Source organism: Diabrotica undecimpunctata, chromosome 8, assembly GCF_040954645.1.
Source record: "Diabrotica undecimpunctata isolate CICGRU chromosome 8, icDiaUnde3, whole genome shotgun sequence".
Lineage (NCBI taxonomy): Eukaryota > Metazoa > Arthropoda > Insecta > Coleoptera > Chrysomelidae > Diabrotica > Diabrotica undecimpunctata.
Genome location: NC_092810.1, coordinates 68,362,810 through 68,382,334, shown reverse-complemented (window position 1 = coordinate 68,382,334; position 19,525 = coordinate 68,362,810). Strand labels below are relative to the sequence as shown.

At 33.6% G+C, this 19,525-nt stretch overlaps 1 protein-coding gene across 4 annotated transcripts in view; it reads right to left on the bottom strand.

Moving 5' to 3' along the window:
• Hip1 (Huntingtin interacting protein 1) overlaps nucleotides 1-19,525 on the bottom strand; it is a 135,726-nt gene that overhangs the window by 19,297 nt on the left and 96,904 nt on the right. For all 4 annotated transcript variants that reach the window (XM_072540442.1, XM_072540443.1, XM_072540445.1 and 1 more), the window contains 3 exons: nucleotides 13,368-13,546; nucleotides 9,029-9,111; nucleotides 4,101-4,262 (listed from right to left, as the gene is read on the bottom strand). In XM_072540442.1, coding sequence (XP_072396543.1) covers nucleotides 4,101-4,262; nucleotides 9,029-9,111; nucleotides 13,368-13,546 — 424 coding nt within the window. The remainder of the gene's footprint in view (nucleotides 1-4,100; nucleotides 4,263-9,028; nucleotides 9,112-13,367; nucleotides 13,547-19,525) is intronic.

Genomic DNA, 19,525 nt, shown 5'->3' with positions numbered 1-19,525 from the left:
CATCGCCGATAGTGTAGTGTAGACATAAGAAACGAACCAGGTATACGTAATGAAAAAAAAAAACACCAAAGACGGAGATGTACATCCCACGCGTTGTTATGTGTTACTAAACATTTTCTGTCGTTGTGTCAGAGAATTACAATTACCTCGAACGAGGAAATGTTGCCGATTTTAGCGCTCTATGTAGTGTGTTAAAAGAATTATGTTATGAGCTTGATAATTGCCGCCCTAGAAACTACAGCAAAGAAGCTACAACCCCCATAATACATCACATACATACATTTTCTCCTATGCAATCACATTACTCATTGCGAAAAATTCCAAATAAGCTGTACCTACCATCAGAGTTAACAGTAAAAGACATGCACAAGGCCTTTCTGCAGGAAGACTACTTTAAAGTCCCCTACAATGTATTGGAAAGTATTTAAAACAAATTTAATATTAAATTTGGATTTCCTCGTACCGACACATGTATGGAATGTGACAAATTTGAACATACCTTAAGCAACAAGGATATTTTAAGGAAACAAGGATGTTTCTTGCCAATTACAAAAAGGACTTGATCTAAGAAAAGCTCATGCATTCCATGCCAAAAAACGTAGCTACAAGGAATAGGCAAGAGCAGACGAAATTACTTGCATTACCTTTGATTTTATGCAAAAATTTACCACTGCCATATATACCGTTCAATCCAGTATTTTTTGCAAGGCAGATATGGTACTACGTTTTTGGGATCCATGATTTGGAGAGTAATCAAGCAACAATGTATACTTATACACAAAATGAAACAAAAAGGGGTCAAACTATACCATGTTACACATTTTTAGTGTATTACTTTATGTGTTAAAAATGTTTGATACCCTTTCTTTATATAATACCATAACTTACCTGTTTCCTGTACGATGGCACTCATATCTTCACAACGACCAGAATTTTTCCCTTACCTAAAGAAAAAAGCGGAAAACCGAACGTGATGAAACTCCAGGTTGGGATAACCAGTAAGGTAAGGATAACACTTATCAAAGTAGTTCAATCAAGTTCAATGATTTAGATATAAAAAGTGCAACTGACAATTTTTCTTAAAATATCCAAAACCAGCTTTTTCATCTTATTGCGCCGTCTTCTTTCAAAGGTTGGCAATCCAAATGGCAATTGTAGCTTTGGAAATTGCTGCACGAAAGATTTCTGTGGATGAGCGGTCAAACCATCTCCTCAGGTCTTTCAGCCACGAGTTTTGGCGTCTTCCAACTGACCTTACTTTTGCCCTGCACTTTACCTTCCAATATGATTTGGAGTAATTCATATTTTTCACCTCACAACACATGACCCAACTATTGTATTTTTCTTTCTTTGATTATGCTGAGTAACTCTTTTTGTTTACTCATGCGCCGAAGTACCTCACCATTGGTAACTTTTTGTATTCATGGAATTCTCAGCATCCGTCTGTATATATACATTTCAAAAGCATGTATTCTTTTTTCTGTTTCAGAGTCCATTGTCCAACTTTCACAGCCATACAGCAAAACATAGAAAACGTAACATCTGATCATTCGAATTCTGAGCTCTAGACTAAGGTCTGATCTTGTAAAAAATGTTTTCATGTTCATGAGTGTTTTCCTCGCTTGTTCGATTCTTGATAGGATTTCTTTTTTTGGGTTACACTGGCTGTTGATATTTGTTACCAAATATTTTATGGAAGTTATCTGTTCTATTATTTGTCCCTTGGCATACAAATGTGTGTTTGTTGGCATCTTTGAAAATACTACACTTGAGTGCAAAACAATCGACTCAAAAGCGATATTTGAGATTACACCTTCTGTTTTAATGTAAGAAGTATGAAAATAACAAGATGTAATGTGCAAACAGTAACTTTATTATTGAACTTAGAAAAACCGCTATTTCATTATTTGGAAGACGCATTATAAAAACAATATGCTATACGAACAGAGTTTCTCAAATATTCATCATTAGAACTATCCCAAGAAAGACGTAATGAACAGAGAAATCATCAATTACGAAATGAATTTTTTTATTTTTCAATATCTGATATTACCACCCCTATTCCTAATTACACTTTCCAGTCGATTTCGCATGGATTGGATGACTTTTCTAATAAATTCTTGAGGCATTGTTTCCCAGTCATCATTAAGCGCAGCCCTCAATTCCATTAGGCTCCTTGGTACATGATTTCTGTTTCGGACCCTGCGCTTAAGCTCATCCCAAACATACTCTATTGGATTTATGTCCGGGCTCAACGCAGGCCAATTTATTGTAGGTATACCGATCTCAGTCAGATAGGTGGTGGTGACTCGTGCGGTATGACATCGTGCATTATCATGCAATAAAATAAATAAATCCCACGTATGGAACCACATCTCCTCCAAAATATCTCTGATGTAACGATCCGCCGTTAAACCTCCACCACGTCCTACACCAGGCACGAAAACCAACTCGGTTTTCCCATCCATGGAAATGCCTGCCCAAAATATACAAAAACCGCCTCCATATGACACAATTTCTCGTATACAACATTGAGCAAATCGTTCTCCTGGCATTCTACAGACTCGATGCCTCTTTTCGTTGCCATGTAGGCAGATCCTACTTTCGTCGGAGAATAATACCTGACTCCATTAATAGTCGTCCCAATCCAGATGTTCGCGAGCAAATTCTAATCGCCTTTACTTCTGGGCTGCAGTTAGCTTGGGACTCGTAGCTGCCCTTTTTGGTGTCAGGTTGACTGCTTTAAGTCTCCTTCTGACTGTCCAAATGCTAGTAACCACACCTCGGACTTCTCTAGGCTCTTCTTTGAGATTGGCACCAGTCAAATGTCGATTTCTCAGAGATTTAGGTACAAGAAATCGATCATCTCTCTCCGTTGTTGTTCGTTTACGGCCTCCTTCTTGTCGGCGGACATAATCACCAGTATCTTGGTACCGACGATATACTCGGGACATAGCAGATTGGCTTAAATTTAGTCGATTTGCCACGGCCCCCTGGCTCAGGTCTTCTCTCAATAATGCTACTGCTTGAGCTGCTTTGACAGATGTGGTATCCATTCGTTATGCAGTTGCAAACTTAATTGACTCATGTTTTAGTGCATCGCTATGGAAATTGATGCCTACGATGTTAACCGAACGCGTCTTGTCTAATGCTGTTCTGAATATAGATTCCGAATACAGATTAAATAATAGCGGTGATAAGACTCAACCTTTCTTCTTAAAGATAGCTATAGTGGTCTATGGCGTTCATCATTTATAGCATCAAAAATACTAATAAAAAACGAAATAAACTTGCAGCATTACCCATTACGAAGACAAAACTGGATATTCTAGAAAAGCTTCTTCCTCTTTTTCAATACCGCAACAACAGAACATTTTATGAAGACTTGATAAAAAGCCAGACGACCATACTTAATACTTAAGTATAAGCAAAATACTTAAAGAAGAAGTCACCGACAAGAACATACCAACAATAGCGGAATAAGAAACCCAGTATACACATTATTCTCTATCATACACAATACATATGCAACATACAACACACGTTTACTATACAGGAATACTCTACACGCATACAAACATTTACAGCACATATTAATAATATTGATTTTTATACATAATCAGAGTTTAAATTTTCCATTTGGCAAAACATCCAGCCTCATATCTTTTGCCTACAACACGTCAATTTTGTTGACATGACATGACCTTATCAACAATCTTGGCTGTTATACACACCGTTTTTCAACTAAATTATTTAATAATTTTTTTTAGACCGATTTTCGGACTGGAAATCGGAACGTCAAATTTTTTAGGTAAAATGTACTTGTCATTACAAGCAATTGTGGCTTACTCCCATCTTATTCCCATATAAACATAGTATTTACTTATGACACTAGTAGGTGTTGCTCTTTCGAACTTGCACATAGCGGATAAACTGTAAGTAGACTATTTAATTAATTATTTAGTAATTATTTTAAATCGCGCTAATATTTTAATATTAATACATTTAAGCAAAAGAATGCGCAAATAAAACAAGAAAAATAGTGAAATATATAATTGTAAAACATATTAAAAAAGCAAATATCTCTTAAGAGTACTTACTTCGGTTTCCATATTAAACAATTCCTTGTCTTTCTGTAGGGCAGAGAGCTCTGACGACTTTTGTTTTTGATCTTCCTGTAATCTTTCATTTGTCGACTCTAGCTCAGTTAGTAGTTCTAAATTTTTCAAGGCACCGATCAACTTCTTTTCTACTTCAGCTTTCTAAAAATAATTAAGAAATTTATCATTATACTAGTAAAAATTTGTAAATATAATAGATATTTTGCAGAAAGTAACAAATTACTTAAAAAATAGCAATTGTATTTGAATGATTCAAGGTTTGTAGCATATTAATTTCCTTATATCTATCGAATATTTAATGTATAAGTTTTATTTGATACGCCCCTGGCCATGTACAAAATTCATTAAAGTTCTTGTTTATACAAGTGTTTTACGACACATCTATGGGAAATTTTAACTGCGTAGTTAAATAACCATATTTACGTTTTAATTCTACAATCTTGAAAGCCCAGCATCCTTAAGGTCCATAGTCGCTTAGAAAGCGTCATAAGAAAAAAATTCAGATTGGCCGGCAGCGAAAACTGGTCGGAGGGGTTATGAAGGTCGACTAAGCTGAGACAAAGAAAACAGTTAAGTTTGGATTAAAATTTTAAAGGAAAAAAAATTTCGGGTGGTAGTCTTCAAAAGCCGGCAAATCTTTTTGTGGTGAGGTGAATTAAGCTCAAAGGCAATGTGGCAGTTTTTGTTGAGTTAATCACCGATTTTTTGTGTTGTGTCCTAAGTGGGAGATTTGTAAAGCAGCGCTACAACAATTTGAGAGGTCCAGATGGTTTTAAGAAGGAGAGTTTGAGAGGCTGAGTTTTGAAGATTGCAGTTTTTTGTCATCCAGGATAATCCTAAGCCCGAATCCAGTGTCCAACTTCCAAAGAATTGTCTATTTGTGTTCCCTGGTCATTTCAGACCAATTTGCAGCTTCAGTGCAACTGCAAACAAACACAGTTGTGTTTGTTTGCAGTTTTTTAGATCCAGTCCCAATCACAAAAACTTCTTGAAGGAAATACATCAGCCAGAGAGATATAAGGAAAGAAAAGCCTTTCTTTCCATCCAGTAAGAAGATTCTTTTAAACGGCGTCCAATTTAAATAGTGTAGGAACCCTTCTTGTGTGTGTTGCCCAGGAAATCTATGTAAGTATTTTTTTGATTCATTTTATTGTAGTTACCCCTTCTAGCCCCTCTTTTATTCACTTACTTACGATTCAGCTCTCCAAACAAACCAAGAGTGGCCGTTAGCAGACGTTACAGTTTGTTTGTTTACCATATCTCCAGCCCAGTAATTTCAGTCCCCAGTTTCAACCCCCTATAAGTGATACCCAATATGGTAGGCAAAATATAACCGCTACAGGTTATTTCAAGTAATAGTAGATCAAGTGTTTTAAAAATAAAAATCAAAGGGAAAACCTAAAGAAGGATGTATTTGTATCCTATTTTTTAACATGAGAGTAAACGCATCACTCACTTTTAATCGCAATAAATTTGATACGTCCAATACGTACATTTCGATATTTAGTTTTAATATCATCCATAGCTCACATAAGTCTAAGGTATCAAGGAAAAGAGGACTTTTATAATTTCATCAAACATGCAGTGATACCTGTCAGCAACTGAGAGTTAGTTAACAGCTTATGATTTAAAGCAGTTTTCCGTCACTTATATTATGATAAATTAATGGGTTCTTTACTTGCTTTTGTTGACATTTTCGTTGGTAGGCAATCGTAGGCATAAAAAGGTATCTTCATATACAAAGAACAAAAATAAGTAGCTCAGATAAGTCTTTCACGTCGCAAAAATATTATTATATTTATATTAATGTCCACGGACATATTACACCTGGAGAGAAATACACCTTGCTCCAACTGATTATGCAGGGAAAGATCCAAGGAAAGAGAAGCATAGGGAGGCGTAGAATGTCATGGCTGCGCAACCTGAGAGAGTGGTACGGATGTACATCAAATGAACTTTTCAGAGCAGCCGTCTCAAAAGTCCGAATAGCTATGATGATTGCCGACCTCCGCTGCGGAGATGGTACTTGAAGAAGTACGCGTTCGATTTCTTTTAGCTCGTGTTCTGCAAACGTCGCTTCTACAGCATCTTTAATCGATGCTAAGATTAAATCTTCGCAATGGCATGAGACTTAGCTACTTTGCAGATTCTTCAGCTAGTAAAATATGAGATATTTATTTAATCTATCAACCAAATATAAAATTAAGCGCTGTTTAATTGTAAATACGATCGATGATATAGGGGTGTCTGTAAAAAGTCTGTTCTGAACGACAGGTGCCGAATTTTAAAAATTTTAATTTTAATGCGACTGGGAACGTACGACAAAGAGGTCCGAGAGTAGTATACCCTGCGATAGACGAAGACAGGGCAGAGATGATTGTAGCTGCGCGCGGCGTGGCTAAAGGAAGTAAAGGAGTGCGCATATTACTAGTTCATGCAATAGAGAATGGCAGCGATAGACTTACTGTAAAGTACCACAATTGTAGCAAGTGACTCATGTTTTAATGATTTTTTACAGGCCAGTAAAATTGGACATTTACCTTTTAGAAAAAAATATTTTTGTTCCGAGCAAAGGAGAAAATTTAATTATCATTTAATAAACAAACTAGTGGATTATTGTAGAATCTGTTTAATCCCTTAAAAATTGACAAAAACCTTCTTCTGACTGATCAAAGAATACACGTTCAGATAGAAGAGATCTAATTTTATATGAAATACATTTCAATAATTTGAATGGTATATTTTTAAACTATTCAAATGTTTTGGCAAAGATCTGGGTTCTAGGGAAAATGTAACGTTGTCAACGTGTATTATTTAACTTGAAGTTATCTGCAATGTTGTAGTTTATATCTTTCTCTAGAGGTAGATAATGCCTGAGATCTCAACAACGTAGTCGCAAATTAAGGCGATGTAACTGACATCAACGCCATTGTTCGGGTAGCTATTTTATTGCCTGTTAGTCGGCTTCATAAGCGCACTGACAGGGGTTTCATAAAGAAGAGAACACAAATGTTTGTAATATTATTATATTTTATTTGTTATATTATTATATATTATTGTAGTGGAAGGAGCTTTTACGTTTACTTTTTGTGAATTGTGAGTAATTTAGTTTAATTCAATTTGGTAATAAATAATAAATATGACAGACAGTAGTAATAGTGATCCGTATATCAAAACGAAACGTCCCAGACTTCGAGCCAGATAACAATATATATATATATATATATATATATATATATATATATATATATATATATATATATATATATATATATATATGTTACGAGGAATGTCCGACATTGGACAATCCTAGCATTGTACGGAAAATCTTGTCCACTTTTAGCATTGTACCCCTTTACTGTACAATCTCCGAAATAGACATAATCGAAGGACTTTGTATAAAAGAATTGCTGTACAATGTTCGAACTTCAATACGTAGCCATTCGTCAAAGTTTGGGAGAATATGACAGATATCGATTCACAAACATCTTCCCTATATTATAGTATAGTGATGTACCTATCTCTTGAAGCTTTAAAATGTTTCACTCACATTATTACTCTATTGCAGAACAAATTCTTATTATTTATATTTTAGTTTGACACAGCCTTTTATCACAATGACGATTCGAAAAAGAAGAACTCTTATATTTATACATAAATAGAAAATATAAAAATATCAAATAATTAACAAGAAATGTTCGATTTTTGATTTGGTGTGTCGCTTGTCAATAATAATCGATTCGAATCGATTGCACGGCCATTCGCCGTGCAGTATATGAATTTTATTTCAAAAGGAATTACCAACTATAAAAAAAATTGCTTCTTCTCTTCAATCTAATGAAAATATTTCAAAGATATCAAGACATGTTAGAGGAATGAAAGAGGAATAGTACTCTTATTAAAAAAGAATAGATCATTTTAAGGCGCAGGAAGTATCTGAAACAATTAGCAGAATTTCGAAGAGATGGAAAAAAACATACAGATGAAACATGGTTAAATGAAGAACATACTGTGACAACAATTTGGCAGGATTTAAATGTGAATCCGTGGTAAACAAACGACAAGCTGTCCTAGATGGTTTGTTGGCAGGTTTAAAAACCTATCTGGAAAGGAAAAACGCCTTATTATTAGCCATATTGGTAGCTACTCAGGATTTGTTGAAGGAGGTTTAAATGCATTTGTTTCTAAAAAGACTGGAGAATACCATGAGGAAATGGATGCAGATCATTATGAAAAATTGTTTTCAGATATTCTGTTAAAAATCGAACCAGGATCTGTTATTATTGCTGGTTGTCAATACCGGTGTGTAGAAGAGTTAGCAACCACTAAATGGAGAGAAGCAGAGAGAGAATAAAAAAAAATATTCAATGAACCAATTTTGAGAATCTACGTACTAAACTTGGCACGGTGTCATAAATATAAATATATCAAAGAAGTAGTAAATGAAATAGCGCGAGAACGGGGCGTAATTATTGTAGTTCGATTGACGCCATAGCATTGTGAGTTAAACCCGATATATGTCGGCTTAAATAATAATCAAGTAGCAAGGAACGATGTTACTTTCAAATTTAAAGATATAAAAAATCTGCTTAAATAAAATAATAAAATATATCGAGCATGTAGTGGAAGAATAACAGAATATGTGGAACCTTGATAACTTCATTAAAATTACCATGGAACCAGTAGTTGTAGATCTAGGCGAAGATACTGATGAATCTGAAGATGACATAGATGACTCAGATTAGATTATATGTGTTGGTTTTTTTTTGACATATTTTTTATATTTTATGGAAATAAACATTCAGTAAAGGTTGCATTTATTACTAGTACTGTTTCGTACCAAAAATTGTTTAAGCAATTAAGTTTGCATGGATATGTGTGTGTAATCTGAATGCCTATAATCTTACCTCTCTAATTTTTTGAATATGTTCATCCCTTAGTTTAACATAAAGTTCTTTAAGTTTGTCGAATTTTTCATTTTTCACTTTTTCTAAAAAATAATAATAAAATTAATCATTAAAAAAAGTTTATTTAAACAAATGCAAATTACATGTATGTATAGCAAAAAATAGAGTATATACAAGTAAAAAAGAGAAAGCTCTTTAAAAGTTTACAACAAAAATTGTACCAGATAAAACCTATATCAAAACAGACATATCAAAATTAGTGGGGAAAGATATTGTAGACGTGAAACCGGCAATATAACCAATTTGCCAACTAAATACGCTAAACAAGGAACCCCCAGATTACGAATAAATTATTCCAAAAAAGAGCTTAGAAGAGGTCGAGGAAGGCATGATAAAACGCATTTGGATAAAGTTAATAATGTACGGTCAAAATTAGTCGATCTTTTGTAATATTTTATATGTACATGTACAATGTACCTGAATACCAAAAATTAAGAATATTATCATTTTCATAATTCTGGAGAAAGAGGAAAGAGAAATATATCTTTTTTATTCTTGACTGTTCGTCAGTTAAGGGCCATGGAGTCTGATCGTGTAGCAGAAAAGGTAATATCATATAAGCAACCTCTTTTTTCTTCTGAGGGTGGAAGTTTTCTAAAAACCATACCAGGTTGACCCATCCCTAGGAATGGCTGGCGTGTGTTGGATTCGATCCTGCAAACGGATGTCTTCCTGTCATCTAGACTATCAACTAAAACCACCCCCTTCTACTTGTGGGCAGTTGAGTATCGCACGTACCGTATTCCAAAAGTGGGAAGGCCGCTGTACGCTTCTCTTATCTAGACTTATCTCTGTCGTTGGTGCGGCTGCTGCTTCTCCTCTTCTTCTTTCTCCTTAATGACTGCACGGAAGTAATTGTGCACACTATTCCATCCCTCCTTCCCGTCATCTTCGCGATCATCTCTCTCACAGTCACAGGGTTCATAACTATTTCTCTATACATTCTTTTTCTCTCCACTGTCCATCTATTACACTCCGGCATTTTGTGCGTAACAGTGTCGGAGCATTCGCAGTATAAGCATTTGCCTGTATCTGCCTTGCCGAACTTATGAAGATATGCCCTAAAACACCTGTATCCTGTGCGACAGGAAGTAATCCTATTGCCTGTGACCACAGTCCACCTAGTCTCGGGATCAACGTCTTAGTCCACTGTGCAACAGCTTCCGTGTTGTTCCACTCGACCTGCCATATTTTCATTGATCTTTTCCTTTCTTCTGTTATCATGGCTGTAATCAAATCCTCTCTTCTTTCACAGATATGTCCACTCGTATCATGAGCCCCTTGCAAGTAGGTATCTCTACCGCCTTATTTCAGACCGGTGCCGAGTAAAGGACGATTGACTGCACAACACCATGTAGGGATTTGGGTCCCCCAATGTTGGACATCACCCTCTCTGGCGCAGCCGCGTTCCACCACCTATACTCCCCTATATATATATATATATATATATATATATATATATATATATATATATATATATATAATATTGAAAAGTAAAATAAAAATAAAAAGTAAAGTAAAAAGTAAAAGAAAAAAAAAGATCAGCAAAAGCAATCGAGAAAAATATCTGAAGCGCAAAAAAACCAAGATCTACAAGAAATGAGACTCAAAAAATTTTGGGAAAAATGTTTTAATTTGACCACACATTATAACATAGGAAAATGAAAACGCGATTAAAGACAGCCGTAAGAATATGTTGATCGTACCTCTGTACATTTATAATTCATACGCATAGCTTTAAGGAATCACTTCTTGCTACGCACGAGAAATACAAAAGGATCTTTCCAAAATTCTGAAAAGTTCGAACAGGCCATAATTTGATCAGCTACAATCAATGAGAATTTATATCAAAACTAAAGAGCGTATAGGAAAATAGATCCGATAGATAAGTGAGAGTTCTCTGAAATAAGAACATACATCTTTATTATATCAAGTAATAGTTGAGGAGGTAAAATGCAAACAAGCTTAAATCACAAATAAGTAATTTTTCAGGGAGGGCAAAAAACGTAGTTTTGCTCTGAAAAAGGACAATGAGTTCTAATCAATGTTATGCACTAGTATTGGTTCCAAAACTGAGATTAAAACACCTATTTCAGTTAGGGTAGTTAAAAAATAGTTTCAAAAATTGACTTTGTTTTGGTAATAAGACCTTTTGCATGAACTCAATGGAAATAAGTCGTTTTGTATGTAAAATGTTGTGGACATAAGATGATTTGCATGTAAATAAAGTAAAAAAGCAATAACGTAAAGAAAAAATGGTTTTCTGAATGAACTTCTATTTTTGTAAAATAATAATATGGGTCTTACCTAAGTGACAAACATTGTCATAATAGGTAGTTAATTCAACAAACAAACAGTTTTTTTTAAATATGGAAGTCACAGCGCTCATCGTCGAGATAGTCACTTATTACTTCCTGCTCCTCACCAGCATCTGCTGTGGTGGATTCATCAAAAATCAAACTCTTGTACCAAGACGTGAGACAGAAAAATATTTTTTTCAAAAGTTTGTGAACATCTTTGTCTTTTCTTTGGTTTGCACATGAGGAAGTGGGAGTTCTTTCAGTCTCACTTGTCTAAGATTCTTTTTCTCTTTCTTTCTCAAATATATAAAAGACTTTTTCCTTCATATTTGCAGTTTTTCAAGCGTCTTACCAACACATAATTTTTGTAAGACTTTTCTTTTCCCTTTTTTCGGGGAAGTGTACAATTTTTTCTTGTGTCCGGTAGCATATTTCAATTTTCTTTAGTTCACTAATTGATTGGATGTCCTTATAGTATTCACTTAGCTTCTTAGTATCAAGGAGTAACCAATCTTCTCCTAGTGCTCTTAACTTGCCTATACCACTGATTGATGTTTTGTGTGTTTCCAAAAAATGAATCAGTGTTCTCAGGACAATATTATTTTTATTTTGGGAAACACACCCATCGTTAAAAGCTCTTAGTACAAAACAGCCCTAAAAATCAGCTTCTTTCAAATAGTTAAAGAGAGCCGATGATATTTCCACACTGCTTTTTCCTGCCTGCTTCTCTGTCCAAGTGTAGAACATGTGGTTTTGAGTTTTTAAGCTAGTAATTCAAAAGTTATAAAACCAAATCTGTCCCGCATAATAAGCTTCTTGAATTGGGCTTTTCGGTTGTGGCTGAATTTGTTGAAGATCAAAGCAAAGGCTAACAGAATGAGAAACATCCATTTCGATATACTCATAAAACGCCTTTGCTCTTCTTGAATGAATCCGCCTTTTAACCATTAGCTGCGCCTTTTCAGCAGACTGTGCTGGTACACTTTTAATTTTTTCTTTGAGAAGGCAGCACGTACTGTAAGTATTGGAGACAGGTGACTTAAAACCTATGTTAAAATTTTACCTAGTTTACTAATACTTACCTCACTACTCAGATATAATCTTTTGGACTCCTATATTCTGTAATGTGATTCAGTTCCTCTAAACTTTTTTATGTACTCTTTAACACTTTTCTTCTTCAAATAGTTCTAATTTTTTGGCAATGTTTTTATTGTATTTTCTCCAATACCAATAACAGTGTGAAAAACATTTAAATATACAGAAGTTTTAGCACCAGACAGTTGGAAAAAAAGTATTGTATTGAATACTTTCGCTCCGGTCCAGGTTTTTTATTTTTGTTTTTGATTACCGACCTAGGCTTATGTCTTTTGATTTGTGTTGTATAAATCAGACTGGCAATTATAATGTCTTTTCTTTTCGTGTCTAAGTTCCAACTTTATAAAATTCTTTGTTGAAAGCGTTGATGTAAATACGCCTTATTTTTATGCACGTGAAACGTTTATTTTTGTGCTTAAACAGTACAAAAACTAGGGCTCTTTTAGGAGCTATATACCTGGTAATTTGTTCACTTTTCTTTTTTCCTCCTGAAACTCTTCTCTTTCTAGTTCTAATAATAAAGTAATTGCTAATTGTTTTTAAATACTTTGACAATACACCCTCACATAATCTCAAATTTGTAAAACTCACTGGGTCAGCTGAATGGCAGTTGCAGAGTTCCTATTGGTTGGTTGGAAATAAGCTGGTTAGCTTGGACCAGTATAGTGGAAATAAGTTGTTTTGCATATAAAGGTGATTTTTAACATGGTTTTACCATCGGTAATAATTTTTTTTTGCATGAATCAGATAAAACAAATCACTTAGGCTAGAACAGAACAATGCATTGGCACATCTAACTCAACTTTGATTTTTGTGTGACTTAAGGCTGTTTGCATGTTACCTCCTCAGTTATACTTTATCTATGAACATTTGTATATACTTACGTTCAGAATCTTGTGATTGTGCTACAGCAAACGATTGATTTAAGAGATCTTCTTTCACTTGACGTTCTTGTACTAATTCACTATCTTTGGTTGCAAGTTCAGTCTCCAAGTGTACTATTTTATCTTGTAGTTTTGTTATATCTCTTCCATTTTTTGCCATTATGGCGTTTAACTCGTGCCTAAAAAATATGTTTGATGTTTTTAAATGTGACAAATAATGACACAATTTAAAAATGTCAGTTACGTTTATATGTTTTAAAGACCGTAATTATACATTAACACTTCGATAAATTCACATTAGTATAATGTCAATCCGTGTTTTCTGAGGTTATCTTGATTAAAAACACCGAGAATTTGTCTGCGACTCAAAATTAACAGAATTACATTAATATCTACGAGCCCCTCAGTTGGCCCACCTATTTGCAGTAGGTGGACTAGGTAGGCCCACCTATGGGTCGATTACCATAAACAAATTATACTCTGCATGTTTTGTAAGTTCCCATATTAATTAATATGACATTTTTATTAATATTTATTAAAAACATTACCCTTATGGTTTTTTATGCCCTGGCTATGCATTCACTTATGTCAACATACGTTGATTTATTCATAATTACGTTAAATCCAGCGGTAGCTATGAAAAAATGATATCAAAACAGTAATCTTGTCAGTTAATGTCAAATGTATTTTGTAGTATTGTAAAGCTTTTTGCCGTTTGTGGATTGTACGATGGGTCGAGGTAAAGTTATCGATGGGAAAATTTGTTCAATCATTATTAAATTTTTTAATTCTGGAAAATCCAATTCGCAAATCGCGAATATGTTGCAATTGTCACGCTATAGTGTAAGATATATAGCAGAAGATACAAAACGTAACAAAACCTATAAATGTACGAAAAAGTAAAATAACCGAAGCAGATCGAAGGGCATTAAGACGCATTATAGTGAAAAATCGACGAGCAAAGTATATGAAGTTAAGCGTTGTATAGAGTGACGTTATTATAAGACACGTTTCTACATCAACATGTCACAGAGTGGCCCACAAATTTGGATTTGGTACTTACAAAGTAAGTTTTATAGTTAAAAAAAATTAGTACGAATTGTTTTTAATAAATTTCATTGCATTTTAGGCTAAGGAAAAGCCACTTTTAACATTACAACAAAAGAAAAATAGACTCAGATGGTCAAAAGAGCACAAAGATTGGACTCAGTCGCAATGGGATTCAATACAATAGAGTGGTGAAACCAGATTTGAAGTGTGCGTTGGAGACAGTAGGAGTCGCGTCATTCGAAGGAAAAATGAAGCTTTCTGTCCCGACTGTCTGAAGAGAAAAGTCAAATTTCCTGCATCTGTCATGATCTGGGGCAGCATGTCGTCTAAAGGGGTGGGAAAGTTACATTTTATCGATGGGATTGTAAACACGGACAACTATTTGAATATTTTATAATAATCTCTTTTACCGATTATGTAACAACATTTAACATCAGCGGAAGATTTTGTCTTCCAACAGGACGGCGCAGGTTGTCATACCCCAAAAAAGAGTTTAAAATGGATTGACGACCATGGCATACTACTTCTGGAATGGGTTTCTAACAGTCCCGACTTGTCCCCGATAGACTTTGTGGCACGAAATGAAAAGAGATTTGAGAAAACATCCTGCCAGGTCCTTCAATGAATTGAAGGAAAAATTGCAAGAAATATGGGATTCGTTTACATTAGAATTTTGTCAGAACTTTGTAAAAACTATGCCTCGAAGAATTGTGACATAAGATATGATGACATAATAAAGATGACATACTTAGGGCATGTGATACGCAATGAGAAGTATCAACTAATTCAACTAATTTTACAAGGCAAGATAGAAGGCCAAAGATCTCAAGGGCGCAGAAGGACATCGTGGTTGAAGAACATCAGACAGTGGGCATCAATGACTACCATACATCTATTTAGAGCAGCTGTCAACAAAGTTGTATGGACCAACGTGATTGCCAACATCCACAGAGGATAGGCATAAAAAGAAAAAGAAGAAGGATTGTGGATGTCATTAAAAATAAAGGGGATGTAACTCAATGGTAAACTTTCACATTTATTTGTATGTTAATATTGCATATTCTATGCGTTTTCTTGAATTTATTATTATTCTGTTTAATCAATAGTTTTCATTACGTTATAAAATATTTTCTATAATAATATTTTCTATATATATATATATATATATATATATATATATATATATATATATATATATATATATATATATATATAGGAAATTCAAAAATGTTGTTCGATGCATTAAAACTTCAAAAATTTACGCTGCGCTTTTATTTTTGTTCTCTAAAATTTAATTTTCTTATCAATCTAACATTGGGCCAACTGATATGGGAAGGGTCTCGTATACTATTTCAGCATACAGCAGCTCAGTTTATACTTAACCTTAAGAAATATTTCACATTTTTTATACAAATATGAAATTGTTACTTACTTTTACATACTTTTATACTTTTACACAAATGAGATGGTCAGATGACTTGAAGAAACACGCAGGCTAGAAGTGGATACAAACTGCCTACAATATAGAGACGTGGAAGAAGGAAGAGGAGGTCTATGTCCAAAAATGGACAGCAAGGGCTGTATAGATATATATATACAGGGTGTTTGGTAGGTCGATGGAAATTTTTTATGGGATAATAGGGGACGCCATTTGCAAAATTTTTTGCTAATAATGTATCGCTCAAACTGTTAAGGTTTCCGAAATAAAGTTAAATTTGTGAATATTCGAAAATAAGGCCAAGAAAATAATGTGTACCAACATCCATAATGTTGGTACACCATTCTTGTCAGGCAGGTTAAATAGCCAAGTGTACTTAGACTTTCTAGAGAATTAATTACCACAACTCTTAGAAGATTTACCCCTCGTCCTCAGACGAAGAATTGTGTACCAATATGATGGATGCCCTGCACATTGTGCACGTGCTGTTAAGGCTTGGTTCAACAATCACTATCCCAATAGGTGAATAGGACGAACTGGACCGATTTTGTGGCCTGCTAGATCGCCTGATTTAACACCGTGTGACTACCACATCTGAGGCAGATTCAAAGAACTTGTTTATCAAATTCCAATCCGAACTAGAGCTCATTTAATGGAAAGGATTATCGAAGCAGCTGACATTATAAGGGCAGAACTGAGGTTAAAAGTAACCACATCAGGAATACGATGCAGGGCAAGAGCGTGCATTAGGAATGGTGGTTCTCATTTTTAACAACAATGACTTTTTTGAAGTTTATGTACATACTTAATAAGGCATAATAAATGTTGCAAAAAGCATGATATATCGTTGTTGTGTTTTACCTTTCTTACCCGTTTCATTAATGAGGGTTATTATAACAATGCATTAAGATTCAACATCTTAGATAATTATTTTTAAAAATAAAATAGACGAACAGCCTTATTTTCGAATATTGACAAATTTACCTTTATTTCGGAAACGTTAACAGTTTGAGCGATACATTATTAGCAAAAAATTTTGCAAATGACCTCCCCTATTATATAATAATAGTCTCCCGTTTTATACCGCTGTCGCGGCTTTGGGAGTATAGCAGGGTAGTCTGCTATATCTAGGGCCTACGGTATACAAGGAAGGTAACATGGCCAGTGCTACGCTTCAACCGTCTATTATTACCCCTGGTTTTACCCAAGGTACTCATTTTTATTCAGGCTGAGTCGACCTGGGGCCTATAGACATTTTTAAAATGTCTAGATGTTCTTGCCGGCGGTGGGATTCGAACCCCGGACCACCGGCTTGCGAGTCAAGCATCCTACCGCTTGCGCTACGCAGGCCCTACCTCCCCTATTATCCCTTAAAAAATTTCCATCGACCTACCAAACACCCTGTATATATATATATATATATATATATATATATATATATATATATATATATATATAACTGTTTTGGATGGGTTGGAGTCAATAATAGGGCTATTGGTTAACTATTTTTTTTAATCTCGAGCTTTCAATTGTGTTTACAATTATTATCAAGAGCTAAAAAAGACAAAATACTTACAAGGTTGAACTAAAAAGAAAAAACAATTTTTGTTAACTTACCAAATAAAAATTAGTTTGGTAAGTAAAAAATCACTGCTTACATGTTCAAAATATTTTATATAAAAATGTTTTGATCTAACAAATGTTTCTCCGAAAATTTCTATAATTTTGAAAACATTTTTTTAATATAAAAATAATTGAATTTATAAATAAGTTCAAATAGCAACCAATTACAAATAGCCTTAATGTCATAAATGCCAACATAAAATTTTTATTTTTGACAATTATATTGCCAAAAGTAAAACTTCGTTTAAACATTCTTTTTTGTTTAGTAACAAAAAGAAGAAGATTTATTCACCCTTGACAGATGTCTGAAAGAATGTGATAGATATATGGAGAATTGAATATGACATTTTACAATTTTTATATATAAATCATAAAGAAAGAATATAATTATATATTTTACTTAAATTTTGAATCTCAGATCTTTTGTTTAAACTCTTATCATTTTTGCTAATACAAACCATTTCCAAAAAAGTCCTTTTAAATTTATTACTTTCACTACATAAAATTTTAATGTTATCAAAATCCATAATATGGTCTTTATCGATTACATGTTCTGCCAAAGCACAAGATGGTTTTTTAATTCTGCAATCACTTTTGTGAGAAATAATGCGATTTGAAAGATTTCTTCCGGTCTCACCAACATATTCAGCCTCACACTGAGTACAACTAATGCTGTATACTAAATTAGTATACATTAGTTAAGATGTCAGTAATGCTTATAATTTAAACAACAATTTTTACATTAAAGATTCATTTGATTTTAGTTCTTTCATTAATAATTTCCAATTACCACAAAATTATGTTTTAGTTAGTTTTGATGTAACATCTCTTTTTACTAATTTGCCTTTAGATTTAATCATAAGTAGTGTTGAAAAACATTGGAATGAGATTTCACAACACACTAATATTGACTTATTACATTTCAAAACACTTATCAACTTTGTTTTTGATTCTAATATTTTTATATTTAATGGTGTATTTTATAAACAAATTTTTGGTAGTCCTATGGGATCTAGTCTTTCACCCATTCTAAGTAGCTATGTCATGGATGATGTTATCAGTGATTGTATCAGTAATTGCACTTTTTTCATTCCTTTTATTAAGAGATATGTAGATGATTTAGTTTTGGCACTTCCTAAACACAAAATTCATGAAACAGTCAACATTTTCAACAGTCATAATCAGCATATACAATTCACAGTTGAGGAAGAGGTAGATAATTCTCTACCATTCCTTGACATGAGAATTGTAAGAAATACAGACAATATGTTAAAAACCAAATGGTTCAGAAAACCCATATGTAGTAATAGATTTATAAGCTATTACTCTCACCATCCAAATAAGATGAAAATGAACCTTATAACAGGATTAAAAGAACGTGTTTTAAAACTTTCTCATCCAGATTATCTACAGGAAGATCTTCAGTTATTAAAAAATATTCTAATTGAAAACTCTTATCCTCCAGATATGCTACATAGGATGCTTTTTTCTAATATTGGTAATATAAATAATTTAACACCATTTTTTGCTCAATCTCAAAACATTGTATCTAACAATCAGAACATCTATTATCATTCACTACCTTTTATACCATCATTAACACCTAAATTAATACAAACACTAAAGGTTATTGACAATATAAAAATAGCAACAAAGAACATCAAAACTATTTCATCTTTATATTCTAAAACTAAATATCCTATAGACAAATTTGAAAAAACGAATTTAGTATACAGCATTAGTTGTACTCAGTGTGAGGCTGAATATGTTGGTGAGACCGGAAGAAATCTTTCAAATCGCATTATTTCTCACAAAAGTGATTGCAGAATTAAAAAACCATCTTGTGCTTTGGCAGAACATGTAATCGATAAAGACCATATTATGGATTTTGATAACATTAAAATTTTATGTAGTGAAAGTAATAAATTTAAAAGGACTTTTTTGGAAATGGTTTGTATTAGCAAAAATGATAAGAGTTTAAACAAAAGATCTGAGATTCAAAATTTAAGTAAAATATATAATTATATTCTTTCTTTATGATTTATAT